This window comes from Morus notabilis, unplaced genomic scaffold (assembly GCF_000414095.1).
Source record: "Morus notabilis unplaced genomic scaffold, ASM41409v2 Scaffold454, whole genome shotgun sequence".
Taxonomy (NCBI): Eukaryota; Viridiplantae; Streptophyta; class Magnoliopsida; order Rosales; family Moraceae; genus Morus; species Morus notabilis.
This window is the reverse complement of record NW_010365165.1, coordinates 88,059-115,705: the sequence shown is the minus strand read 5'-3', so window position 1 is coordinate 115,705 and position 27,647 is coordinate 88,059. Positions and strand designations below refer to the sequence as shown.

The following is a 27,647-nucleotide window of genomic DNA, read 5'->3' as shown; positions in this document are numbered from 1 at the left end:
CGCTCAAAAAAAATAGAGAAAGAGGAAAATAGGTTAAGACTTGAGATGAATTAAAATTAATAGGCCAATAGTTTACATAAGTTAATAAATAGGTCAAATTACTGTTTTCGTCCATAACTTGTCTAGTTATGAACCATAACTTGACAAGTTATTGTTCATAATTGTCCATAACTTGTATGGCTTTGAACCATAACTTGACAAGTTTATCCATAACTTATCTGGTTATGAACTATAACTTGACAAGTTATAGCCTATTAATTTTTATAACTAAAAATTGACCTATACACTTTTTTAAACTTTTATATTGGCCTATTTTCTACTATTTCTCAAAAAAAAAAAAAAAAAAAAAAAAAAAAAAAAAAAGCTCATTAATAATTAGTGTAAAGCACAACACAAAACCGGCCCAATCCATGGCCATCACCGGATACTACTACTTCTCTACTGCATTGTTTTGTCCAAAACGTGTCTTTGTTTCAGACACAGAACAAGGCAAGGCAACAATAAAAATAAAAATAAAAACAGAAGAAGAAGAAGATGATAAGATTGAATAAATAAATAAAACACCCCCCCACCCCCCAAAAAAATATCATTACCATTTTCACAGACAAATCCACAGAGCTCAGAGACGGATTCGCCGGCTATAATAATGGCCGTCGAACTCTCCGGCGACGGCGCCGACCGCATGCCGGAGCTGCTGAAGCTCGCCAACGACGTCGTCGCTGTCTCCATTGGCGGCGGTCCCTTCAAGAAGGACTGCACGGATCTGGTCCGTCGGATCGCTCTGCTCACGCATTTGTTTGAGGAGATGAGGGACTTCAAGGGACAATCTTCACCGTCGGATGCGTCGGCTTCTTCTTCGAGTTCTTTTCCGAGGAGTTCTTGGCCTTCTGATCTGATGGTTGCTCTCCAGGCTGCGAAATGCCTCCTCCTGGTCGCTGCGAACTTCAATTCCAGCAATGCACCTACTGTGAGTTCATTTATCATTTTCCGAGTTTTTCTTTTTCTTTTTCTGGCGGACCAAACAGAGCATTGTGTTTATGAGTGTCTTTACTGCGTAATCTCAAATAGTTAGATCTCTGATGCTAATTGCAGAATCTGAATCGAGTTTGATAGTAACCGAAATCATTCATTTTAGCCTGTAAAATTTTTTCTGAAAAATATTTGAAATTACCTGATTAAGATAGGTCAATTTCGCGTCTTAAGCTTACTGAGTCGATATAATCAAACTCGGATGGTTTAGGCCCTAGGGCTTGAAAGATATATCTATGTGCTTCATTGCACCTTTTTTGGTTTTTTTTTTTTTTAATTTAATTTGATGGTTTGTCGTGGGGGGGGACTTTCTCATCAATTACTGTGTCAAATAAACACTTGCCCAAATTCTGTCTTGATCATTTGCAATCTTGGGGTATCTCTCTCACGTCTGCTAAATCTTGATTTGAAGGATGGAGCTACTAAGAAGATCGCTTTCCAATTCCAATGCGTGACGTGGAAATTGGAGAAAGCTTTGGCCAATTTGCCATATGATCATTTTGACATTTCCGAGGAAGTTCAAGAACAGGTCAGAATTGAATACTTATCAGGGGTACTATTATTTTGTTCGTCATTTTTGCTATTTGTCTGTGGTGTTTATCGATTTGGTCTTATTAATCAGGTTGAATTAGTGAGAGCGCAATTGAGAAGAGCCACAGAGAGATACGGATCTATGAATTCTAAGAAAATGCTTTCCCATTTATCCCAACCAATGGAAAAAGAAATTCATGTAGAATCAGAAAAAAGGATAAATAATTTGCATTCAGAACACAGGGGTAGTAACGATGATAAAGTTGCAGCCAAGATGGATGGTGTTTTGAGAAGTGACAGCTTGGAGAGCCATAGTGGAGATGAAACAAGTCACAAGTCAGAAATTCGAAGGATCTCTTCAACTCCAGAGTTGTATTCAACCAATGACCCTGATGATGATGACAATAACGAGCAAGAGAACCCAAATAAGAAGGGTCCAGTTGAAAAGAAGAAGTCTGATGTTATCGTGATTCCTGATGATTATCTCTGCCCTATATCCTTGGAACTGATGAGAGATCCAGTTATTGTGTCCACCGGACAGGTATGGTTCTTTAGAACTGCAATTTGATAATTTTTTTAATAGGTATTTTCCTGAGAATCATAGAGGTGAACATTTTTAAGCAACAGTTATCATGCTTATGATTTGCCTCCCTTTGTGTTCTGCAGACATACGAGAGATCTTACATTCAGAGATGGATAGATTGTGGAAATAAAACATGTCCGAAAACTCAGCAAAAGCTTGAAAATTTGACTCTAACCCCAAACTATGTTTTGAGAAGTCTAATTAGTCAGTGGTGTCTTAAGCACAATATTGAGCAGCCAATGGGATTGACAAATGGGAAAATGAAGAGAAGTGATGGATCATTCCGTGATGTTAGTGGGGATATGGCAGCCATAGAAGCTCTAGTCCACAAGTTGTCTAGCCGGTGCATTGAGGAGCGGAGAGCTGCTGCTACTGAAATCCGATCACTCTCCAAAAGAAGCACAGATAATAGAATATTGATAGCTGAAGCAGGTGCTATACCCATTCTGGTCAACCTTTTAACGTCAGACGACGTACTAACACAAGAGAATGCAGTTACTTCTATTCTCAACCTCTCCATATACGAGGACAACAAAGGGCTCATAATGCTTGCTGGTGCAATTCCTTCTATTGTCCAAGTTCTCAGAGCTGGAAGTATGGAAGCAAGAGAAAATGCGGCAGCAACCCTTTTTAGTTTGTCACTCGCAGATGAGAACAAAATAATAATTGGAGCTTCAGGTGCAATTCCAGCTTTGGTAGATCTGCTCCAAAATGGGAGCACGCGAGGGAAGAAAGACGCTGCAACAGCACTGTTCAACTTGTGCATTTATCAGGGAAACAAGGGCCGGGCCGTAAGGGCTGGTGTGATAACAGCATTGCTGAGCATTCTTACAGATTCAGGCGATTCCATGGTCGACGAAGCTCTGACTATTATGTCAGTTCTTGCTAGCCATCAGGAGGCAAAAGTTGCCATAGTGAAGGCTGGCACCATACCTGTTTTAATAGATCTTTTGAGGACTGGTTTGCCGCGCAACAAGGAGAATGCAGCTGCTATTTTGCTCGCCTTATGCAAGAGGGACGGTGAAAACCTTGCCTGCATAAGTAGGCTTGGTGCAGTCATACCCTTAACGGAGCTAGCGAAGAGTGGCACTGAGAGGGGCAAACGGAAGGCTACTTCATTGTTGGAGCATCTTCGAAAGTTACAGCTGCTTTAACAGGTAGTACTACCGTAGAAACTTGGTATCATTTTTCCCCCGATTCTATTGTCAATGAAAATGTTACAGTATTCATTTGCTGATGATGTGAAACTGAGAATACGTCATGAGATAACAAGGCTAATCTCAATACTTTTATGTATTTATTTCCTTCATTTGTAAGTGTGTAAAATATTCATTTGTTACAATATTCTTTATGGAAAAGTTTTTCTCTTTCCTGTCTTTTTCTTAACGTGAATTGATTTGCAGTTACTACTTGCTTGAGATCCCCTTGCCTTGCAAAAGGTACATGCTAACTGTCCTTAATTACAGCCGTTAGATTTTTATTTGTCTATATATTATCCCATGAGTCCTAATACCTATTGTACGGATGGATTTGCGTTCACGATCCCAATAAAGTTGCTTGGTGATTAGTTGAATTGGTGGAGTATAGATTCAAGATCTCATATAATAACACGCAAATAAAGTATTGTGGAAGTAATGGAATTCTCGAGTGAAAAGATCTCCTCTTCATATGTTCCCACCTATACTGACAAGGGTTTCTTTAGTTATCGAACTTAGGAAAAGCATTTTAGCAATAAAGAGTATTTACATGTTGCCCTTCTTTCAGCCTCTTGATAGTTGGATTAGGTAATAAAATAATTTGTTTAAACCATTTTTTTTTATTATTATTTTCTTCGCCTTCAACTTTTACATTATTCATACTATAGAGAACCTCTGTGTCACCAATAGGTAGCAGCAAGATGGAATGCATAGATATGAAACCATTTACTTGATTGTATCTCATCATTGTTTTAATTATTGTAGGGCCAAATGGCAGTGTTAAATAAAGTGAAATTTGCTAATATTATATGGGGAGAAGTACAATTTGGAATGTACATATCTTTTTCGGCCAATGGATGATAAAAGAAGAGATCCAGCCATTAAAAACCTTACTTTTTTTTCTCAGCTTTTAAGTCGAAAATTTTAATGGATGAGACCGTTTGTAAATCCCATTTAATGGCTAATAAACCGAAATTAAGATGTACATTTCAAAAAAAAAAAAAAAAAAGATGCATATATATGCAGTCTTACTCAAAATAATAGGACCATCGCTATTACAAGGATAGCAGAAATATGCTTTATAAAAATTCCGCATATGAAAAAGGATAGCAGAAAATGTCCAAAAATTGTGTACTGCATGATTCAAGAAACGATTGATAAGTACATTGGTGCAAAGTGGTGGGGCTTCGACCGTTAATCTGCGGCAGAGTTTTCTAAGAATTGGCTCTATCAATCATACAACACAACGTGTGTGTGTGTGTGTGTGTATATATATATAAGAGATGAGATTTGAGCACAAGAGATATTATTGTTTGTTAGTATTAATATTTTCTCTTCAAAGTATACAAGTTGAACATTAATGTATTGTCCCTTAATGTGCACTGAAAACGTTAATTGGAAAATGCAACATATTTTTTCCATGCTGAATTATCAGCTCCTTTTGGTTGGTGTGGATAAAAAGAACGACCGAGTTCAAAAGTTCATGCCACAACTCATTACAGCCCAACGCAGAACTCAAATATCAATACCTAAAAGCAAAAGCGAAAGGCATAATGGGGAACATCTTTTTTTCTTTTTTTTTTTTCTTTTTCTCGTATGGGAGTAACGAAAAAAAAAAAAAAAAAAGAAGGCTGCTCTGTCTTTATCCCTTCTCTGTTTTGAAATCTTTAATCCAACTGCTTTAAAATCTTAGGAATAAGTCCGGAGGCCGTACGATAAGTGTATCATTTTTCATCATGATAATGCTAAAATAAGTTTATGTAATATGGTAGTAAATTACATATTATCAAGTGTTATCTTTAGACGGAATGAGTTTTACATGATTATACAAATAGTGTTATACAGACGAATAATAAAATGTTACATTTACCGGCTAGTACGGCCGCTAGACTCAGGTAGGAAATCTTATAATGAATATTGAAGAGAAGACAAACTTAAACGAGAAAAAAGGCATAGGAACAGATCGTGGAGAAGTGTACAACAAAAGATGTTAAAGGATATATATTGCGGAAGGAATTGGAGTCAAGCTTTAGATTACTTGCTTAAATTGCCGTTATTGAATTAAAACCCTTGAAAAATAATTATCCAAAAATAGTGCCCTTATATTCATTTTCAAAGTATGTATATTATAAATAAATATATATATATATATATATATATATTGCTCTTATATGCTATACCTTGAGCTTTGCAACCTTTTTTTTTTTTTTTTTTTTTAACTCTAAAGAGGTTTTCAAATTTGGTATGCTGTTTCGTCTGCTTTTGCCATGCTTTTCCATACAATTAAAATATTATTAACATGGTGATTTAAGCATATATCATATTTTCCTCATGTGACAATTAGCTAGTTTTTCGCTTTCTATGAAAGTGCGTGATCACTTTTTCTATGCGGTTTTGTAGCTTTAAGTACTTTTTCTTAATTGAATTGCATTTTTATGCTTAAAAATGAATATAAGTAATAGCAAACCAGGATTGAGGAAAGGAAGTCTATCTTAACCAAGTCAGTAAACTTTCTGTTCCTTGTCAAAGATAATGTTTGAAAAGGACCCAAACAGCTTCCAACATGATGAGCCGACTATCATTTTTGACTTGTTATTCTACGACTATAAGGTTAATATTCAAATTAAAAACTGCTAATAAATATATAGATATGTATTTAATTAGACACCTTGAGAGAGCTTAGACTTACTCTAGATGTATAATTAGATGAAGAATACATACATAGATATATAAATAAAGACACACACACACACATATATATATATATATATATGTATAAGTAAAGCAGCCACAACAGGAAGATTGAAAATTAGTAGAACTTCAAAGGGTACTTATGTACAAAATTGAAAAACCGTTAGAAATCACATGGAGTTGGATTTTCGTTGTGTAATTGGTATTTGAACAAAGTCAAAATTTTCACATATAATCTATTGAACTTCAACATCAAAAATTTGAATATCCGTGCCGTGATTACCGTAAAAACTATTTTGGATTGAACAAAACAAAAACTGATTTCCTAATCATCTTTTGTTCCACTCGTCACGGGCTTTCTATGATGGAATTTAGTCGCCTCAACGATGAAAATTTGTTCTTGGAAAGAGTATTAAATGGTTAAAATATGCATGGGTTTCATCACTAATTATCACAACCAGTTTTTAATCAATTTTAGATAGATTACGTTCCACCAATTTTTATCATGAACTAGTGATTAACCAATCTTAGATTTGTATGCACTAGTTTAATTTTTTTTATGACAATTTCTGATCGTTTGAAAAAATCAATTTTTGACAAATTTGAACTCTAAAATTCACGTATTACAAATATAATGAAAACTAGTTTGTAACTAGAAAATATATACATATATATATTTTATCAGTAGGATTTATTTTGAACCGTCATTAATCTTTCTCGGGTTCCGCTAGTGTGTTGGAAGTGATTTTGAACCTTCATTATTTTCACCTTCAAAAGCACACACACGTATCCCTATAGAAAGCTCCATTAATTAATGTAATAATAATCTACCGATCCTTATTATATGGTTGAAAGCGATACTCCTACGTACTTTTAGCTTGTTTTCGTCAAAACTCCAAAACATGAGCCAAAGATTTTCAAAATTTTTGCCTTTCTTTATTGACCAAACGAGACGGCCCTTCTCATCTACCCAATAAAACCACGTCTCTTTCTTGCACCCACCAACATGTTTGCCTCTTCCACCACCATTACCATCAATATCATCACCTCTTGATCAGCCGCTTTAGCTATGGTTTGGTAAAAACCACAAACACTTAATATTATTATTATTATTATTACTATTACTATTACTACTACTATTCCAACAACAAAAACCATAATCCTTATTTTCTTCTCAAATCATTGAAAAAACCCTCTTAGTCGCTAAACAAATCCACTTCACCAAATGGGCAACACTTTAGGAAGCAAAAAAACCGCAAAAGTGATGAAAATAACCGGAGAAGAATTCAAGCTAAGGACGCCAATTCAAGCCGGTGAAGTGGTGAAGGACTATCCAGGCCATGTTTTGCTAGAATCCGAAGCCGTAAAGCATTACGGAACTAGAGCAAGACCTCTTGAACCCAACCAAGAGTTGAAGCCAAAGAGGTTGTATTTCCTTGTGGAGCTTCCGAAGGTGACGAAAGAGAAAAACCCGAGGAGGGTTCGGTCGGGGATAAACATGAGCGCCAAGGACAGGCTGGAGAGCTTGATGCTGGCGAGGAGATCGGTGTCGGACCTCTCGATAATGAAGCCGATGAGCGTTCTACCGGAGGAGTCGACGTCGGAGAACGGCGGTGGGAGTGGTGTGAGGGTGAGGATGAGGCTTCCGAGGGCGGAAGTGGAGAGGCTGATGAAGGAGAGTAGAGATGAAGCTGAGGCTGCTGAGAAGATTGTTGATCTTTGCTTGGTGAAGAATGGCGGTGTTTATAATGATGAAAATATTAATAGTAATGATGGCGAAACAAGTGCAAGTAGTAGTACTAGTAGTAGGGGAGATGGGTTTGGAATGGTGAAGCAACATGTGCATTGGAAAGATGGAATTGATGGAGGAGTTGGACATGGTGTCAAGGCGAATCAGGTACTGCGTTTTTTTTTCTTTTTTCTTCAGTTTAAATCACAACTCAAACTTTATTATGATCATTTTTTTTCCCTTTTTTTTTTTTTTTCTTCTCCTAGCTTTTTACGGTAGGATATTATGTTTCACTATTTTTTTCCCCTTGTTTTTTGTTTTTAGCTATTTAGATGCACATTTTCGGATAAGGGTTATGGGTTAAGGCATTAGACTAAGGGAAGATAACATTCACAAATCACTTGGTGTACGGAACTGAAAGTTATGCAAGGGTACAGTAAATGATTTTTTTAATCAAAATCAATTACCTTTAGATTTATGGCCAAATTTGTGTGCTGCTTTCATTTTTACTTTTCAGAGTCCATTAATTAGGCATCTCCGAGATCACCATTAAAAAATTCTGGAGACCGTATATTTCCATCTGAACTTTATGAGAATCATTAATACAACTTTTGTGTGCGCATTTTTGTCACACTTTTTGACCCCGCTCTTCCTGCTCTTAATTTCCAATTTTCTCCCGCAATCCGCACCACTACTTAAACAAATTAGGAAGAAGTTAAATGGTAGCCACACCAATTAATATTCCCGTGTATCCTAATTGGCTGACTTAAGGTTTCATACATATATATATATATATATATATATATATATGTGTGTGTGTGTGTAGTAATTGTAATTAGTCAATATAGGCTGGTAATTAATCACGGTTTGAGCCTTTGTGGGAGAGGTTGATCGAAGCATCTTCATTTCACATGCCAAACTTTTATTTTTATTTTTTTTATTTGAAAAGACATGCCCAACTTTGAGAATTAACTACTTTTAACTACTTTTTACATGCCCAACTTTAATAACTAATGAGTAGTACTTCACAACACCTATTTTTTTGTACAATCACAAATTGCCATGTGTATATAGGTCTAACGTCTTTATTATATGATGTGATTTGATTATATTAGACTTCAGATGTGAACTAGCTCCTAAAAAACAAATGGATCGATTGATAATTGCTAAAGTTGATAAACAAAGTGAATAAATGTATAAATCTAATTGTGTCCTTATAGTCTTTCTCATTTAGTAAAGTATTAGTATTGTTTTTTTTTTTTTTTTTTTTCTAAATTTGTCTTGGACCATGTAAGTTACGGGAGCAAAATATTGCAAAACTCTAGGCAAAATGTGAAACGTATTATAAAGCAAATTAATGAAAGCAGATTATTTTACCATCATTGATGAGAAGAATATCATTGGCATGGTCAAGTTTCTTTTCCCACCATTTTTTGCTTGGTGAGAAGAATATCCTAAAGCCCCACTTGTGAATGAAAAAACAAATTGTACTTGTCTTGCCCAAATAGCGCCTAGGCATAATAAAACACATGTATGACTTCCAAGTATTTTCCAATAGTCAAAAGCACGCCATTATAACACTTTCACACACACACTACGACCTTGCAAAACTTTATTGAAGTCATTCACTCCCGATTGGATAATATAGCTTTTTAGTCCTTAATTAGGATTTTTTTTTATTCCTTATATCTACGTGTTATATTCTTCTAATAACAGATTATTAATTGATACTGAGGCAAATAATTTTATTTTATTTATTTTTTAAATCTGGCTTGACTTTTTTTTTCTACTCTTAATTTGACAAAGTCATTGACATTCAGTAGAAAGAAATTTTTATAAGATTTTGAAGAAAAGAATAACAAAACAAGAACTAATTTGTTGGCATATGCGACGACAACTTTTGTTCTTTTCTTTTTAGAGGGAAAAAATTTATTCCTTTGAAACTTTCAAATTGATCGTAGATGTGAATGCACGTATTTTGAAATCTTATACTAATTATTATTTTTCGCCCATGAAAATGCATTGATAATGATATTAACGTCAGATAGCCGAGAACTAGCTATAATACACAAGAAAATGCAAAGAAAAAGTTAGGAAATTGTTATATACATTAAATGAACTTTGCTGGCAAGCCAGCCAGGTTCAGTTGCATTATATATAGTATATATATAATATATACATATACACGCACATTTGTAAATAACTTCAAGTTTTTTCTATATGTAGTACTTCATCGAATTGTTTCAAAAGAAATTATGCCGACTATATATATATACATATATATATATATTTATATTTATTTATTTGAAAGGCTTTTAGTACTCATATATAACTAACAAAATGTTGTTAAACTTTGCAGAAACGAGTGAGTTTTCGCCCAATCAGTGAAGCTGGAGAGATTCAAATAGCTGTGGCTTAATTCTTATGATCTATATATAGCAAGTTTATCAATGCATCTAGCGAAGTGGTTCCCCAGACACACACACACACACACACACACACACATATATATATATATATATATATATATATATTCATCTATGCTTTTACCCGCACGCATAGATTTCTTATCAACCAAATCGCTTGGGATGTTACTTCTGTAAATTATGGACCATATGAATAATAACTATATATGTATAAGCTAGCTTTGTTCAAAATATATCCGTTTTGAGGATAATTTTAGCAGCTACATATGTATACCTTTTTTTTTTCCTCTTTTTTTTTTTTTTTTTTTTTTTTTTTTTTTTTTTCTCTTTTTTTTTTTTTTTTTTTTTTTTTTTTTTTTTGCGTGTGAGCTTTGGAATATAAACTGAAAACCATGTTTCAACCCGTCTTGCTTTCTTACTTATAATATGATCATTTCACGACCGAATATTTTGCTGAAAGTGACTATAAGGATGTATAGCAAAATAGTTACAGAAAAGTGGCATGAACTAGAGTAACATTGTAGAACTTCTATGGTAAGAGTACATAACGATGGTACATGTTTTTTAATATTAGATATGATTAAAATCACATTAAATGAAAAAGTATTTAATATTAACAAAATTTAGACAGAATGATCAGTTTAAAACAAGGCTAGTATTAAGGTTTTTTTTTTTTTTTTTTTTTGGCATAAGTTATCCAAGAATTATCCTATTACAAGGAAGAAACGAAAACTTCAGCTCATATGAAAAGCTATTACACAAAGTCTTATATATGTATGTGTATATATTATATAAATCCGTAAACTACACTTAATTACTGGCTACTTTATAGTTCCTACTAAGCATAATGATCAAGTTTCTTTAGATTAGATCCAACGACTTACCTCTATTCAAAAAAAAAACAAAAAACAAAAACTTTCAGCTTTGATGGAACCGTCAAATAATTGATACTATAAACAAGTGGTACATAGTCTAGTTCGCTACTAAGCACCAAGTTTCAAAGCAAAAAAGTTGATGGTTCGCTTTCTCACACCCCCAACTCTAAGCAATCTTTCTTTCAATTATGTTTATGTCTTGAATTTCGCCTATGATTCATGAAATATGTTCGTTTTCCCTTTTTTTTTCTTTTTTTTTTTCTTTATTATTATTATTCCTTTTTTTTTTTTTTTTTTGCATTAATCTTTGAAGCAATCTCTCTTCCAACCTCCACCTTTTGCCTATATGAAAAAATAGTTCTATAGTTCACGCATCTCCTTAGTGCGGTACTTGGATTTTGGGCTCTATCTTGTTAGACTTACCTATTCTAACTACATCTTCTCCTTAATTGTGATTATCTTTATAAACCCACACAAAAAAAAAAAAAGAGGGAAAAAGATGTTCACTGATAAAGTCATTTAAGATTAAACTTTTTAAGCGACTTTGCGTATGTGCATATGCAAGCACAATTTACACAAGCGAATTTTAGTTCGTGGTCCACGAAAAAACATAGAAAGATGCAAGTTGCATACAAGGGAAAAAGTACAGCCAAAAGTGGTCAAATCTTTCACTTTAGAAAATTTACAAAAGAGATGAAAAAACAGATATATTTATAAATGAATCAATAAAGGGATCTCATTCTCCTTTTTTTTTTTTTTAGGCAAAGATGATAATCCCTACATATAATTTATTAGTAATATTCAACACATGCTTTGCTACAAAAAGAATGCAATCATGCACGTTGTTCATGAAGACCATTGGTCAGGTACAGTGAGAAAATATGTAGTCATTGCCTTGCGAAACCTTTTTTTGTACTGAATTGGCGAAATAATTGTTGGGGATTCATTCTTTGGACCACCCAGTATTCCTGAGGCCTTAACCCATGTCTCCAAATGCTTGTCCCATGTGTACTGCCTCATGAAATCAATTATCCCTAAAACCAGCTCCTTCCTCTCATCATCCACTCCAACCAGCAGAGAGTAGTCCATCACATCAACAGACTGAACACAAACACGGCACAGGTCGATAACGATATTGAAATAGAAAATGAAAAACCAGATATTCAAATTCCGATGTAAAAATAGTAGCTTCTGGGAAAATGTGTTTTCTATCCTACTGAAAATCAATGGTTTTTTGAAGCATCAAATTTTCAAACTTTTTTATTCTGATTTTTATCTTATCTTATGTATCGCAAATACGGACCAACATTAAGAACTTTAAAATTCTCTTCCCGTTTCAGAGAAGGAAAGAAATTGGTTGAATTTTTTTTTTTAAGTGAAAATCATAACAGAGAAGAGCGAAAGAAGCTTACCGCCAAAAAGGCTGTATCATTCCAAATAGCTCTTTCCAGGCTTCTCTTTGCTTTGCTTCCAAGAAATATGGGCTTTGTACGTAATGTTTCTAACAAATTCATGTCTAGAAGTACTTTGTTCGCCCCAGTTGTATCGGGATTGTAACGAGATCGGGCAGAACCCTTTAGATCGTAGATCCTTGAGATACGTCTCTTGAAGAAAAGATTCTCCATCACCATCAAATCCATTTTGGTTTCTTTCCCGCCTTTCAGGTGTTTAGTGGTGACCTGGAAATGCACCAAGAGAATAAGAACTACAAGAAAAAACAAGGATATTGGGTATCTAACTAATCACGTACAAGATTGCATAAATAAACACACATCGCAGATAAAAATAAGGCCTAACCTGATATATGCCAAGAATTTTAGCAAGACAAGTTGGACTTCCCGAGTTAAGGGAATGTGTCAGATATTTAAAATATTCAGGTGCAAATTCCTCAAAAGATTCCAACTCTGTCTTTGTGACTTGTTTAACAATGAATCTGTCATCTAGCGACTTGGCAAAGTACACATTGCTTTTACCACCTTGTGCACTCCATCTCTTGCAGCGGCTTAAGGACCGCAAAAAATCTACCTCACTAGGGCAACACTTCTTTCTTAGAGAGTCGAATAATTCAGCGAAGTAACACGTAACCGAGAACTTCACTTTATCATCCCCAAACGAAAGCCTCAAATGCGGAGATTTTTTCGTATCCGTAAATAGGGAACTCATGGATGATGGAACATCTTCTGTTCCACTTCCATAGCAGATATAGTCCAAGTCCATTGAGCCAAAAGACTGCCAGGCTGAAAAGGTAGAAGCTGCAGAATCTTCTTTGTTGCTCTCATGAGTACTCCAGCCAACCTCTTGTTCATTTGACTTATCAGCAACCCAGTCATCATATTCCTTGGAACTTAAGGCGTATGATATTACGCTGGTGGGTTCATTGTCATAAACAGCAACAACTATATCTTCCTGGCTCGTCTGGGGAAGCAACATCCTGACGCCCTCAGCCACATGAGATGCAGAGGAGATAAATGACGGTGTGGAACTAAGAATCAAATTCAACTTCTGAGCCTCTTGTGGTAGTACTTGGGAATAAGTCCTCATTACACTAGAAACAGGATCTCTGATCATATTCCTGTAATCTCCAGAAGCATGGAAAGATCGTAGTGTTGACACATGCAAAGAAGGAGGCAATCCTTTCCGGATTCTTTCTTGAACTCTTAAAGCAGAATCAAAAGAATGAACTCGCGCTGGAAGTGCAAGCCTTCTAAAGGGTGGATTATCACTTTGACTTGCCTGCCTGATAGGACCATTTTGAAGCCCATCCACACAAAACTGAGCTTTCACTGGAAGTGGATCAGTACCCGTCCAAGCAAAATCTATTCTCTCGGAAAGAGTAGTTTCATCGGAAGGAGTGTTTTCAGACAACGCCACATTCTTGGCAATTTCCCCATCTGTATGAGTTTCCTCCTGTCCGCTATGATGACATGAGATCAGTTTGCTGTCTTCAGGTGCACAAGGCTCACAGGGTGGTATATTAGGCTCTCTGTGATCTGAAAGTGGATCATTTTCCAGAGAGTCGGGTAGTTTCAAAGATTCAGATACATTTCCATCATTTCCATGGTCAATGTCATCCTTACACGACGAATCACTTTTCAACTCTAAGGGCTGAGCAAATGATAAATCCCCTTGTGAAAACCTGGAAAGTGAATTCCTTTTAAGAAGAGAGTCAAGTGAATAAAATCGACGATCCCAGACATGTGAACCAATTAGAAGAGAACGTCTTAAGCGATTGAGTTCCAAGGCGTCTACAGACATTTGGTCTGGTTGTGAAATCTCCATAATAGCCGGTTGCAGCATGGCCTATTTTTCAAGAAAATTAAATTAGGGCCATTATTTTCCGGTCCATGTAAGAGAGATAAATAATGAAACTATTCTCAATTTCCTACTTACAATGTAATCATTTCTTTCCTTCTTCACGAGATCTTTCAGCTCCATGATGTGGTTTAGTAACTCGCTTGTATCTGACAACTCATGCCCAAAAGATTTACTTTTATCTTCCATAACATCAAGCACATCAGATATCTCCGCATATAAGGTTTCCATTTTTCTCATAAGCTGTGTAAAACACGCAACATGCAGTTCATTATTAGAACAATAATCAGACTTGCAAAAATAAAATAAAATCGGATCCATATCTGGCTGTAGTTTCAAAAATGTTGCCAAAAACAAAACAGAAAGTTAAAAAATAAAAAATAAAAAATAAAAAAGGCGCTTCCTAAACCTGTGTTGCCTCTTTTCTTAACCACTCTGGTTGAACATCGCCGTTGAATTCAAGCATTGATGGTGGCAAATGGACAGAAAGGATATCAATAGGGGAATACCGGAAGAACACAACCATGTTCCCGAACCTGTACAAAAGTTTTCATTGTTCAAACATTACACTTGACAATTCAAAGATTAAAAGATAATTGAATTTTGGCAGCTACCCATAGTATCGAAGGCAGTCCTTTTGCAATGAATGACCACAGCTAGCAATGCGATTTGCAGTTGCATGGTTTGAAAAACTGAGTTCCAAGAACTTTCCAAAAGAAAGCCCCCAAGCAGCATCTGACATAACCACTCTACGGGTCGCTGGTGGAACTCCATCTATAAGTGCACACCTCAAGCAACGGTGCCACATCCATATTTTACCATCTCGTTCCCCAGGAAGCTTTAAAGCTGGAAGACGCCTGACATTGATTGTAAGATTTCCTTGCTGATGGGTATAGCATAAGACATGGGCTTCACCTGGTTCTTTACATGATCGACAGCACGATGTCTGGCAATAGGGGGAAAAAAGTTAATTGTTAATTTCACCTTACAACCAAGAATCACAAAAATAGGCAAAGGAAACCCATACAAAATTACCTGGTCAAAAAGGTCATCACGGAGGTATCTCCCAAGAGGCTTGTCAAAACAGCCGTAAAATTTTATGCGCATAAGCCGAGAACGTTCACAAACAGTTCCTTTCAGCACACAATGACTAGAAAAGGATACCAATATGCTTTGGTGAGTGTCAGCAGCTGAGAAGTACTCACTTGAAGCCTCATTTTCATCAACCCTTTCGGATCTCGTCAACTCGTAAACCTCTTCGTGTTGTCTCTCATCCTGAGAAAATATTACTTGCGATTCTGGTTGGGAAAGACTTCCAATGTCAGAGAGTGCATTGGAGTCCTTTCTCTCATGGGATTGATCTAAAGAAGAGTCTAAAGTGATATTGGATGCTAAATCATTATCACATGCATCGGATAGCACATTTCCAACCACGCCTTCCACAGGATCAGTTGATGTAGGAAAACCATGTCCTGGACTAAAATGCCCAGAGAAAGGTTCACATCGTCCGAGTTCTGGATTGAGACCCACATTTTCTGGATGATGAGCAGAACCCTCAGGAACTGCTTCAGAATTAGTTGAAGCAATCAAATCGGTGCTCACAGAAATTGCAGGAGCAGCAGTTGCCTTCTCTTGGACAGCTATTGATTGTCCCTGTACCATCTTTGGCAGGGTAGCACCCTCGTCCGCAAGGAAGGAAGTCTCAAGGGATAAATGATAAGCTGCAAAAACCGCATATTGAATGACATTTTTAACCTTCTTTAGTTCTTCACGATTTGTGCCCTTCAACAGAACCTACAAGAGAAACCACAATATTTTTGTTAAGAGACAATGACATTTTGAACTTCCCTACAAGACAAATTAGTGGATTAAATGCAGCTCATGAAAAAGACACGAGAAGAATATTGGAAGACATTTCCGCCATAGAAAATGAAACATAAACTTGTCACACATGAAAAACATTACCGTGCAACCTAATCGCCTTGGACACCCTTCAAAAAACATCAACGTTTTTGATGGTTTCTTGTTGAACTGGTTGGTACTCTCATGTTCTTCATAAACCTTTTCTAAATGGAATAGTTCACAGTGCCCCAATCGGGCTGTTGAAAAATTATCAATTGATGGTGTAATAAGAGCACCAGTGCACCGTGCTATACACTCCAGTAATGGCTTTTTAACATTGAGCACCAATGAAATTTCCTTCGTCAATAGATGTTCTTGAGCATATGATGAGACACTTTTTTCTACTAACAGAACATTTGGCCGAAGCGCTTCAATCTTTGAAATAATCATCTTCAGATGATCATTTTCCTGTATCAGAAAGAAACATAAAAACGAAAACCAGAAACTTTTTATTCGTTCTTTAATAATTACCATACTTTTAATCCTTAATTAATAAAAGATCAGCACACAAAGAAAGAACCTGCTGTAGCAACGTATCAAAAGAAGCCAACTGATTTGGTACTCTCTGATATTCTAGTGCTCCTCCTAAAATTAGTAATCTAGGATTTTTGTATTGTGAGGTCATACGCTTGTGCTTTATATTTTTAGTACAAACTACTCCCTTTACAAGGGTGCTGCATACACAACAAATTCATGAAATTAATATTAGGAACATATCTACGTAGGGAAAAAAATTTAAAAAAAAAAAAAAAAAAAAAAAAAACTGTACTTGGACATAAGCATCTCAAAACTTCCAAGGAGATGGTACCTATCACTTGGATTTCCCGACGCTACACATTTGACCTTTACATAATCACCAGGATCCATGCTGCCTCCTTTGCTTGTGTCTGGCTTTACGAAATTTGCAGCTTGCCAGGCTATTGTTGTAACTATGTCAAGCCAGTTCTCAACTCCATTTTCCTGACCAATTTTGATACCTTCCCCTTGTAACAGCTGTGACACGAGAGCTCTAAAATGCCCCTGGACCACGGCTCTAAGAGGCTCCTTGTTACCTTCATTCTGTTTCTCCTTTGCTGGAAACAAGCTAGAAAGGCTTCCACTTGACGAGAACAATGCACCTGATTCCCCAATATCATCATCGTCATCGTCATAACTGAAAAAGCCATCCTCTGCCTCATCATTTTCATCTTCAGGCGGTGGGGGATACCAGAGAAGACCATTGTGTTCAAAGTCCAGCGGCCTTTGTTTCCTCTCATACTGGTTACGGAAAGTTGACAAGTCATCCGAGCAATCATCGGTATTATCTGGATCCTCAGAATTTAACTCAGGCCTTTTTAAAACAGGCTCTTGAGCAAAGTGACCGTCACAGCGAGACACTGGGCTTTCCTTCTTATGTACAGAAAGCCCTCTATAAGAAGTAAAATCATTCCTAGAGGGACTGTCGTAAGGACTTGATCCCACTGACTGAGAGTTAAAATCCTCGTGTCTAGCACTAAAACTAATTGAATCTATATCAGAATTGTCATGACAGTATTCACTTGTAAGGCTAAAAAAGTGCTTCCCAGAATCCTCTGCCTCCTCTTCATCACTCCTATATTAAAAAAATAATAATAAATAAATATTAAATGCTGCAAGCAATACATCCAATGGAGAGAAAAATAGACAACAGACAAACAAATTACAAAAAAATATATTAACAAGGTTATACAAATCAGGAGTTTAAGTAGACTTCCCAATAGCACTACTACACTAATCCCATAACAAGGCATACATGTACCACAAATAATATATTACGCCTTTGCACAGTTTTAAAAGCGTCAAAAGTAAATTTATGCAAGGAATCCAATTACAAAACTTTATACTATTAAACGAACATCAAAATCTAAACGAAAGATTACCTGCTGGAAGAGCGGCGACGGACGGATACAGGAGACGGGTGAGCACTAAATGAGGTCACACTCCTGCTTGTCAATGCATGGAGAGAATAGCCATAATCCCGGGCATCAAGGTACCGTGAAAAATGATCACTCTGAATCGATTCGTTACCCGCGGGGCACTTGATTCTTTCACCATTAAAGCAAGGAGACGGCGGCTCGGGGCTTCCACGGGGAGAAGCCGAAGGGTGAACTTTCTCACTGTATTTCCTCCCAACTTCCTTCCTATCCCTGATCTCAGAGCAAGACTTGCAACACTTGACGACACTCTCCGAACCCAAACCGCCATTGCTCTTTGTTGCAACAAGTGATTCAGAGCCCAGGATACAGTTCCCACAAAACCACCTACCACAACTTTGGCAATGGTATCTATGGCACAAATTGGTGAAGTTTGAATGGCAATCACAACACATATTGCTACTACTGTTATTGGGCATTTCGAATTCGCCGGAAAAACACTGTAAATCACTTGCTCCTCCCAAATGAAGCCAAGACCTAACCTTTACTATTAGATCTAATAGTGAGGTATCAGGTATTCCCATAGAATGTAAAAAATACCCAACAATGAATTCCCAAACCAAGCTCTTTCTCCTCAAAAACTGAACTTTTTTCCCCTTCTCCACCTAAATTTAGTATTTTTTTTTCTCTTTTTCAACCAAAAAAAATGAAAAAAGAAATATCTACTTTCCTTTTCCCTCGGACGCAAATTACTCGGACAGACACTTTGGTAAGAACTTTAGACCAAAAATTATTTCTGTAAGAACAAAACCCACGATAAAAACGGTGGGCGATTTTTAAGATTTGGAAATGTGTTGTTTGTTATATGGGTTTAGAACTGATTTTGACTTTCTTTTACTCTTTTTTTTTTCTTTTTTCCTTTGTAAAAATTTTGGAATAAGAAACAAATCCTCCAAGAATCCACAAAATACTTCGTCGGAGGAAAATCAACGCCACTACACGATTGCACAAAACTCTATCTCTATTTACAACCAAATCCACAATCACAATAATACCTTAATCAACGACAACAATAACACATATCAAAATAACAAGGGAAAAAAAATCAAAAACAACGAAAACAGTTTGAAAAAAACTCCAAAAGAACTCCCTAACCAATCCCAGATTCGTCAAGCGCAAATCTGACGACGGATTCGAGCATCAGAGCGATTCAAATCCGAAAACCGGCGATCACGAAACCCTAATCCCCAACGCTTTGGCGCTCCGTACAGCCCAAATCTCCGTGGAAACATGAGAAGAAAAGGCTCGAACGGAGAGAAAAGAAGAAGAAGAACAAGAACAAGAAGCAGAAGAACAAGAAGAAGAAGAAGTGAGAAACAAGCAACAGTGAAAAGAAAAGGAATAATTAAGCTAAGAAATTCCACAGATTAATTAACCAAAGTTTTTTTTCCTCATCTGCTAATTCTTTAATGTCATATAATCAATCAATATAATAATAAAATCATATAAAAATAATAATCTTTTTGTTTTCTCTCTCTAGAGACGATGAAGAATGAGAATCAAGAGGAGGAAAATGAGGAGTACGGCGAAGTTTCCCTTTCTACGGGAATAAGCTCGAATCTCGAACGCCATTCCCACATTTCCTTCCCTTCTATTTCTACTACTAGTACTACTAATACTGGTTTTTCTCTTTACCATTTTTCTTTACTTCTCAGCAGATTTATTTTCTCTCTCTTTTTCTCTCCTTTCACTTTTCCGTTCATCTCTCTCTCTCTCTCTCTCTCTCTCTCTCTTGCCAGCTCTATTAAAATATTGGTTTCAAAAAGAACCAACACTAATTATTATTTTTTATTATTTTCTTTTGTTTATTTAATATGGCATTTATTATGGATTATTAGGAGCTTTTTTGGTCTCGTTCATTTCACCGATTCGAATTTTCAGTTTTAAGTTTTTACAGTAAAAAATTTCTCAAAAAATGTCACATTTAATTTTTTCTATTACAATAAAAAATTCTCATAAAATATCACATTTTAACTCAAATTAAAAATTTAAATTTATAAAGTGAACAAAACCTTTGTAGTAGTTGCAGCGTAATGCTTTAATTATAGCTTAAAATAAGTCCATTTCTGATTTATTTTATTTTTTATATTATTTTTATGTTTGGGAGAGTTTTTTTTTTGTTGATTGGTCAGAATCAGTGTAAGAGAGAGAAGTTTTAAAATAAATTTTTGGGGGCAAATGGGATTTTTGCTGGATTATTTTGTAGCTAATTTTTAGGATTTTTTTATTTTTCCTTTTTGTTTTCCGTATTGAATTTTTTTTTATAAGCTTTCCGTATTGAAATTTCATTACATGTACATGCTTTAATTACGGCGCGTGTTGTTATACGCACGCCGTTGAATCCAGATTGGGCGACGGAGTCCTGTGAATTTGTGTGTCAAAATAAACGGGTCATTGATTTTGACCCGATTATTCCTGTCAATTTGTAATTAGTGATTGATTATATTAAAGCCTTGTTCATCGATTCGAGTTTAAAATTTGAGTTTTATTATAATAAAAAAACTCTTAAAAATATTTATATATAATTTTTTTATTATAATAAAAAGCTCTCACATAAAATCACATCTCAACTCAAATTAAAAACTTGAATCAATGAACTAAACAGACTATTAATTATTTGCATGCTTACATGCTTAAAGGGCCGTTTGAGAGAACTCATACTTTTACTTTCAAGTAGTAGAAGAACAAAAATATAGATAAAAACTTTAAACTTATTTGGGTAAATAAGTCAAAAGGCTTCTTGTTATAAAAAAAAAAAAATAACGTGATAAAGGATATTAATGAAATTTTTTATTTTTCATTCACAAAACAAAAGGTTAAAAATGTAAATAAAAATTTTTTTATAAGCTTTTTTTTCCGTAAGCACTAAGAAGGTGACTTGTTTTAGGGCCTATTTGGGATAACTTGTACTCATATTTTTAAGTAGTAAAAGAAGATAAGTATAAGTTGGAGCTTTTTTATTAGTATTTGGATAATATCGGAAAAAATATTTTTATATTTAAAAAAAGCTTTTGAACATGTTTGGATAAAAAAGTCAAAAGCACTTATTATTATAAAAAATATAATAAAAGAATATGAATGAGATATTTAATTTGTTGTTCACAAATAAAAAGTTAAAAATGTAAATAAAAAAGCTTTTCATAAGCACTTTTTTCATAACATCAAGGAGATGGCTTGTTGTAAAAGTGCTTAAAAAAGTTAAATGTATTTTAAGATTATCCATCCAAACAAGTTCAAAAAACAACTTTTAGACTAAAGGCATGTTCTTTTCTCGGACTTGAGTTAATAACTTGAGTTTAGTATGTGAGAGAAAACACTAGTAAAAAAGTTACATTTGAATTTTTGTGAAAGAAAATACTGTAACAAAAAATTTGAGTTGTGATTTGAGTTAGTTAAAAGAACATGCCCTAAATAAGTTAAAAATAACTTTTTTAAACAAATTCAAACAAGCCCTTAAAATAGTATATAAATGCCAAAAACACTTGGTATCCATCCAAACAAGCTCAAAAGTACCTTAAGGCTCTAACTCTATTTGGAATGACTTAAAAAAAGTAGTTTTAGCTTATAATCCAAAAGTTACTCTTGAGTTTGTTTAGATGGATATGTTAAAGTGCTTTTGACTTTTATATTTTGAAACAAGTTAGCTTCTTAGTACTTTTTAAAAAAATAACTTATGAAAAAAAATTTATTTACCTTTTTAATATTTCATCTAATATCATTTTTTATCACTACTTTTTACAACAAAAGTACTTTTGATTTATTTATTCAAACATCTTCAAAAACTCTTTTGAAATGGAAAAGATCTTTTCCATACACTATTCAAACATTGATTAAAAAGCATTGACTTAGACCATCTCCAATATAAATGTTAATACCAATTGTATATTTACCATCAAAAGGTGTTATATAATATGTTATTTTCATTTTTGTTCTGATGCATAATGCTATTTGAAATGTTAAATCTACTTTTGTTCATAATTATTAAGCTTTGAAAGTTCTAAAAGTAAACTTTTATGTTTAAAATAATTAGAAAATGTAAAGTTGCATTGATTACATGAAAAAGTAAACATTTCAACCAATAACAATTAAATGTCAAATTTCTCATATGCTATACTTGGCGAGAAATTTATCACAAAGTAAGTTTACAAAGTTTACTTAGTGGAAATTTGCCACAAAGGATACTTGGCGGGAAAGTTGTAAAAGTAAATTTTTATGTTTAAAATAATTAGAAAATGCAAAAGTTACATTTATTACATGAAATGTTCAATCAATAGCAATCAAATGTTAAATTTTTCATATGCTAGACTTAGTGGGAAATTTATTACAAAATATAGCATATGAGAAATTTAACACAACAAATAACATTGTATTATAGAGTATTTTTTATACTCAAATGTTAAATTTGTAATTGACACATCATTTATAGTATTGTATTGAAGATGCTTTTATGTTTCTCTTCTTCTATTGCTTAGAAGAAAGCACAAGGCCAAAAAAAGATCTTTGTTTCGTCTTTTTTTTTTATACCTTTTCTGTCAACACTGAGTTTGGTAGAGTGTAAAAGGGAGAGGAAAGAAATTCAAGAAAATATTTTTTTAGAGAAAAAAATATAATCTTAAATTATTTGGTAGAAAAGAAATGAGAAATGAAGGAAAATGAAAATTCACAGGCCCAATAATAATCCTTATAGCTTTGGAAAAGAAAAGAAGAGGGAAAAAATTTAACAAAAAAATAAGATGTAAAATAATTATTTTAACTTTAATTATTCATTATATTTATATATGTATAGGCTTATTATTGTGAAATGAACTAGATTTGATGTTTTTTTTTTCACTTTTTGTCTCTTTTACTAAATAACATGAGAGAAAATCTCTCTTTTATCATTTTACTTCCTTCACCTAGATTAAAATATTTTGTTATATACCCTTACCGGAAAGAAAGAAAACGTATTTTCTACATTGAAATGTCTTTCCATATTAAAATGAATTATTCTAAATCTAGTATATATTAGACATCGACTTCTCTTGACCCAGATCCATATATTCCGTAGTTAGGCATGACAAAATCACCAAAGAAATCCCTTTTTTTTTTTTCCCCCTTGTAACAGAATTGCATGTCCGTACATATCATATGTGTACAATTTGAAAAATGAGTTTCTCTGATAAAAGCAATTCTTTCAATGCCATGTACGTTGAATGTGAAATTACAAATTCCTAATTTTATGGACATGGGAGTAAGAAATTGATGCAAAGTATATTCTGCACGCGAAATTAACGACCCTTCATTAAGAACTTAAATTTTCAATATTTACTTGCAATACTTAACTTAGATTTGAAAAGGGCAACGTGGGAATTAATTAGGGTCAATAACGAGGCATTAACAAAGTTTTATTTAATGTAATGTTGAAATTAGTTGTGCAATTATTGTTCAAGCTTTTCAACTAAATTGCATACCAATTGAGGTTGATCTACCTTACTAAACAAACTTGTGCAAATTTTTCTCCTTTTACCAAGGTGGAAATCTCTCCTTCATTCCACCCTAATCAATGCATTTTAGAAAGGCTAAAGTCATCATATAGATTCACATGCTACCACTGGAAATCAAAACTCGTATGGATTCTGGGTTGAGAATGTGTGAGATTCGTGCATTATATATGTACATACATACACACATATATATTTGTTTCGTGTCAAGGAATGTACAAGTTTATTATCCATAAAAATAAACAAAAATATTTAACCGTGTTAGCTTGTAATTGTTTGCTTTTTTTTTTTTTTTTTTCATTTGAAAAGTCATTGGGGTCACGATTTAAATCTTTAGATCAAAATTCTAGATTGCAGCCAAAAAAAAAAAAATTCTAGATATTAAATGCAATATTATTTTTTTTAGGTTACACATGGCGATAACACACTATAATATTATATTGAACGAACTCAAAAAATATCACATTAATTGGCGCAGAAAGAGTAATCTATAACGCATTATCCTAATCCTCGGGCTGCAGCCATCGACTTGTGAATGTACCAAAAGAGTGGGGTGAAATGTATTGCAAGTATTATAAGTGTTACTGACATATTAGTTTAATGGAGGTCTGACCTACTAATAATATTAATTTTTAATTATTAAATTAAAAAAATATTAAAATAGATAATTTTTAATACATATATAACGGTTGAAAATAGAAACTATCAGTAATTTATAAGAAACTCCATTTAAGGTCATGACAAGAGAGAAATCACATCATTTTTTTTCACATGAATAATGCTATGGAAACACAAAACTTTTTCCCGATACAGGAAAGAAGTCAGATGGCATGTCTCACACAAATCTACAAGCAAACGAAGGAGGGGGTTTGGTAGCATTTGTTTGGCGTTGGTTTGGTGGGAAGGCAACATCTGCAAAGGTGTGTGTGTTGTGTTTCTACTACTTTGGCGTGCCGAAAGATGGTACTTTATTATTATTATTATTATTTTCAGTTTTCTTATTGGCGTTTTCTTTGGTTAAACTATACACTAATAGTATGTATATTATATAGTATATAGTATGTACACTTTATTCTTAATCTTCAGCATGCCCATTTTCCCAAATTGGAATTTATTGCAAAGTCTTTTATTACATTGTATGGACACCCACACTTTTGTCCTAAAGTTACATCATTTCCTACACGCAAATAGTCACCAAAAGAATAAGAGGGTGTATAAAGAGGCAAGCCGCCCCTAGACAATTTTCCATTCATCATCATCATTCATGACTCACCTCCATGTGAAGGATATGTTATTTTGTTGAATTACTTATTGGGGATTTTCTTTTCTTTTCCCTTTTTTAGCAGAATCCATGCCACTCTTCTTTATAGATTATTAATTATGCCTTGTCAAATTAAGGTCTCGTTCATTTTACCGATTTGAGTTTTCAGTTTTAAGTTTCTACAGTAAAAAGCTCTCAGAAAATGTCATGTGGGTCCGTTTAGTTCATTGATTCGAGTTGAGATGTGACTTTATGTGAGAGCTTTTTACTGTAGCAAAAAAGTTAGATGTGATTGTTTGTGAGAGCTTTTTATGTAGAAAAACTCGAATTCTAAACTCGAATCAACGAAATGAACGTGGCCTTAATTTTTTTTACTACAATGAAAAGCTCTCAGAAAATGTCACATCTCAGCTTGAATTGAAAACTCGAATCCGCGAAGTGAACGAGACCTAAGTGTACAAAGGCCCCAAAAAAAAAAAAAAAACAAAAACAAACGTTTCCTCATCCATAAAATAAGGCCAAATGAAAACTCATCCACCAATTTTTAATTTTTCGAGAAACTTGAAAATCTCTATAGAAAAAAAAAAAAAAAAAACTCTATAGAAAATGTAAATCTAATTTTTATGTCAACTTGTGATTAAATATTAATAGTAAAAATCAAAGCTTTTAATACACCCCATTGAGCTAGAAGTCTATAACCCCTAACAATTTTAATGCTGTTTATATTCAATTCTAGGAGACAGAGATGGGGTTGGTCATATTATAAGCATGATGCAATTGGAATGTCATCATCCACCTTAAAAAAAAAATTAGCCCCTGATCTTAAAAACTAGCCACTTAATATCTTTAAAGTATTGAGTATCTTATAGCATTATCTTTGAATACTTGAGCTCAAATGTATAAATATTCTAATGATTCAGGACGCGAATTAGATTTTCTTTTTTATTTCTTTTTTTTGCAAAGTGTGGTAGGACATGAAAATTTTGTTCTCTTAGTAGGATACAATTTTTAATAATTATATTTTCATCAAGTTTCTTTAATTTATCTTACTTTTCTTAATGTGATATGATTCTGATGTAATTTGAAACCAAAAAATTATTCTTTTTCTTTTCTTTTTTCTTTTTAAAGAACTTTATATGGATAATGATATAACATCATAAAGAATTCTTAGATGATATAAGAATCATACCAATTTAGGAAAAGTATGACAACTTAACAGAATAATCAGATGGTTTATAAATGTAACTATCAGTTAGGATTCAAATCATTTGTCTGATTTTGATGACAGAGATGGGGTTGGTCATATTATAAGCATGATGCAATTGGAATGTCATCATCCACCTTAAAAAAAAAATTAGCCCCTGATCTTAAAAACTAGCCACTTAATATCTTTAAAGTATTGAGTATCTTATAGCATTATCTTTGAATACTTGAGCTCAAATGTACAAATATTCTAATGATTCAGGACGCGAATTAGATTTTCTTTTTTATTTCTTTTTTTGCAAAGTGTGGTAGGACATGAAAATTTTGTTCTCTTAGTAGGATACAATTTTTAATAATTATATTTTCATCAAGTTTCTTTAATTTATCTTACTTTTCTTAATGTGATATGATTCTGATGTAATTTGAAACCAAAAAATTATTCTTTTTCTTTTCTTTTTTCTTTTTAAAGAACTTTATATGGATAATGATATAACATCATAAAGAATTCTTAGATGATATAAGAATCATACCAATTTAAGAAAAGTATGACAACTTAACAGAATAATCAGATGGTTTATAAATGTAACTATCAGTTAGGATTCAAATCATTTGTCCGATTTTGATATCTAAAATGGTTTCTAATTAATCAGATTGTGCCACATCATTTTTTTAAAATGAAATATCTTTTAACTAACTTTTCTTTACTTTAATATTTAGATCTATTAAATGTTATGTCATAATGTGATTAGTTATACGTTAATTAAGACATTAAAAATTAAACAAGTAATTGAGTTCTATCAGCTGGATTTTTTTTTCCATGTCGTACCGTAATTTTTCTCTGTCATCCTCCTATTGTAATTGTTGTAGTATGCCTTGGTGTTTTTCGGGCATGGTCGGCTAGGTCATTCTAATGACATTGACTGGGCATATAAATCCACTAAGGTTTTGCGTCGCGTCTTTATTTCCAAAGTTTCTCTTTAATCAGTTGGTAAATATCTCAATCGCACTTATGAACTTTTGGTTTGAGCTAGCATTATTGCTTATTGCCATCTAATGACAAAGAAAAAAGTTGCAATGGTTGAGAAAATTTGAGGATTCTCTTTGTAATTGGACAAAAGTGACGCTAAGGTTGGATTAGTATAAATAGCTTTTTGAAAAAGTACCAAGGACTATTCTTTAACTACTAGTCGCAATACGGTACTCATTATTTTTATCCACTTGATCTTAGTTTCGTACTCAGTATTTTCTCTTTTTTTTATTTTTTTATTTTTTTTATAACCTTTTCTTTTTCAATTTCTCTTTTTCTTTTAACCTATACGCGCATTTGGTGTTATCTTATTTTTATCCACTTGATCTTAGTTTCGTACTCAGTATTTTCTCTTTTTATTTTTATTTTTTTTATAACCTTTTCTTTTTTAATTTCTCTTTTTTTTTAACCTATACGCGCATTTGGTGTTATCTTTATAGTGAGTGGAGA

General features: G+C 33.8%; 3 protein-coding genes across 4 annotated transcripts; 2 read left to right on the top strand and 1 right to left on the bottom strand.

Annotated features, from left to right (window-relative positions):
* The first annotated feature begins 458 nt into the window (after window positions 1-458).
* On the top strand, window positions 459-3,426 carry LOC21393277 (U-box domain-containing protein 11). The gene is made up of 4 exons (XM_010107466.2): window positions 459-967; window positions 1,442-1,558; window positions 1,652-2,101; window positions 2,227-3,426. Exons 1-4 carry the CDS (start codon window positions 647-649, stop codon window positions 3,295-3,297), a joined length of 1,959 nt encoding a protein of 652 aa, XP_010105768.1. The 5' UTR covers window positions 459-646; the 3' UTR covers window positions 3,298-3,426.
* A 3,547-nt stretch (window positions 3,427-6,973) lies between these two features.
* Window positions 6,974-10,416, top strand: LOC21393276 (uncharacterized protein At1g66480). Its single transcript, XM_024171818.1, has 2 exons — window positions 6,974-7,927; window positions 10,119-10,416. The coding sequence occupies exons 1-2, from the start codon at window positions 7,256-7,258 to the stop codon at window positions 10,176-10,178; spliced, it is 732 nt and encodes a 243-aa protein (XP_024027586.1). The 5' UTR covers window positions 6,974-7,255; the 3' UTR covers window positions 10,179-10,416.
* A 1,385-nt stretch (window positions 10,417-11,801) lies between these two features.
* On the bottom strand, window positions 11,802-19,472 carry LOC21393275 (putative 1-phosphatidylinositol-3-phosphate 5-kinase FAB1C). 2 transcript variants are annotated; one of them, XM_024171819.1, is made up of 11 exons: window positions 18,173-19,472; window positions 17,044-17,865; window positions 16,795-16,948; window positions 16,338-16,682; window positions 15,408-16,166; window positions 14,987-15,318; window positions 14,782-14,908; window positions 14,451-14,615; window positions 12,858-14,360; window positions 12,473-12,739; window positions 11,802-12,161 (listed from the first exon to the last, which is right to left on the bottom strand). In XM_024171819.1, the coding sequence occupies exons 1-11, from the start codon at window positions 18,748-18,750 to the stop codon at window positions 11,907-11,909; spliced, it is 5,307 nt and encodes a 1,768-aa protein (XP_024027587.1). In that variant the 5' UTR covers window positions 18,751-19,472; the 3' UTR covers window positions 11,802-11,906. The 2 variants fall into 2 exon arrangements, with proteins under 2 accessions (XP_024027587.1, XP_010105766.1); XM_010107464.2 differs by having other exon boundaries at window positions 17,083-17,865.
* Window positions 19,473-27,647: the final 8,175 nt, after the last annotated feature.

What these genes read in the sequence shown, in the direction of transcription:
- LOC21393277 (XM_010107466.2), top strand. Translation starts at nt 647, where the DNA reads ATGGCCGTCGAACTCTCCGGCGACGGCGCCGACCGCATGCCGGAGCTG. An exon ending in ATTCCAGCAATGCACCTACT is followed by an intron (nt 968 to 1,441) that starts GTGAGTTCATTT and finishes CTTGATTTGAAG; the next exon opens with GATGGAGCTACTAAGAAGAT. An exon ending in TTATTGTGTCCACCGGACAG is followed by an intron (nt 2,102 to 2,226) that starts GTATGGTTCTTT and finishes TGTGTTCTGCAG; the next exon opens with ACATACGAGAGATCTTACAT.
- LOC21393276 (XM_024171818.1), top strand. Translation starts at nt 7,256, where the DNA reads ATGGGCAACACTTTAGGAAGCAAAAAAACCGCAAAAGTGATGAAAATA. An exon ending in ATGGTGTCAAGGCGAATCAG is followed by an intron (nt 7,928 to 10,118) that starts GTACTGCGTTTT and finishes TAAACTTTGCAG; the next exon opens with AAACGAGTGAGTTTTCGCCC.
- LOC21393275 (XM_024171819.1), bottom strand. Translation starts at nt 18,750, where the DNA reads ATGGGAATACCTGATACCTCACTATTAGATCTAATAGTAAAGGTTAGG. An exon ending in GTGATGACCTTTTTGACCAG is followed by an intron (nt 15,319 to 15,407) that starts GTAATTTTGTAT and finishes CCCTATTGCCAG; the next exon opens with ACATCGTGCTGTCGATCATG. An exon ending in TAAGAAAAGAGGCAACACAG is followed by an intron (nt 14,616 to 14,781) that starts GTTTAGGAAGCG and finishes TGTTTTACACAG; the next exon opens with CTTATGAGAAAAATGGAAAC.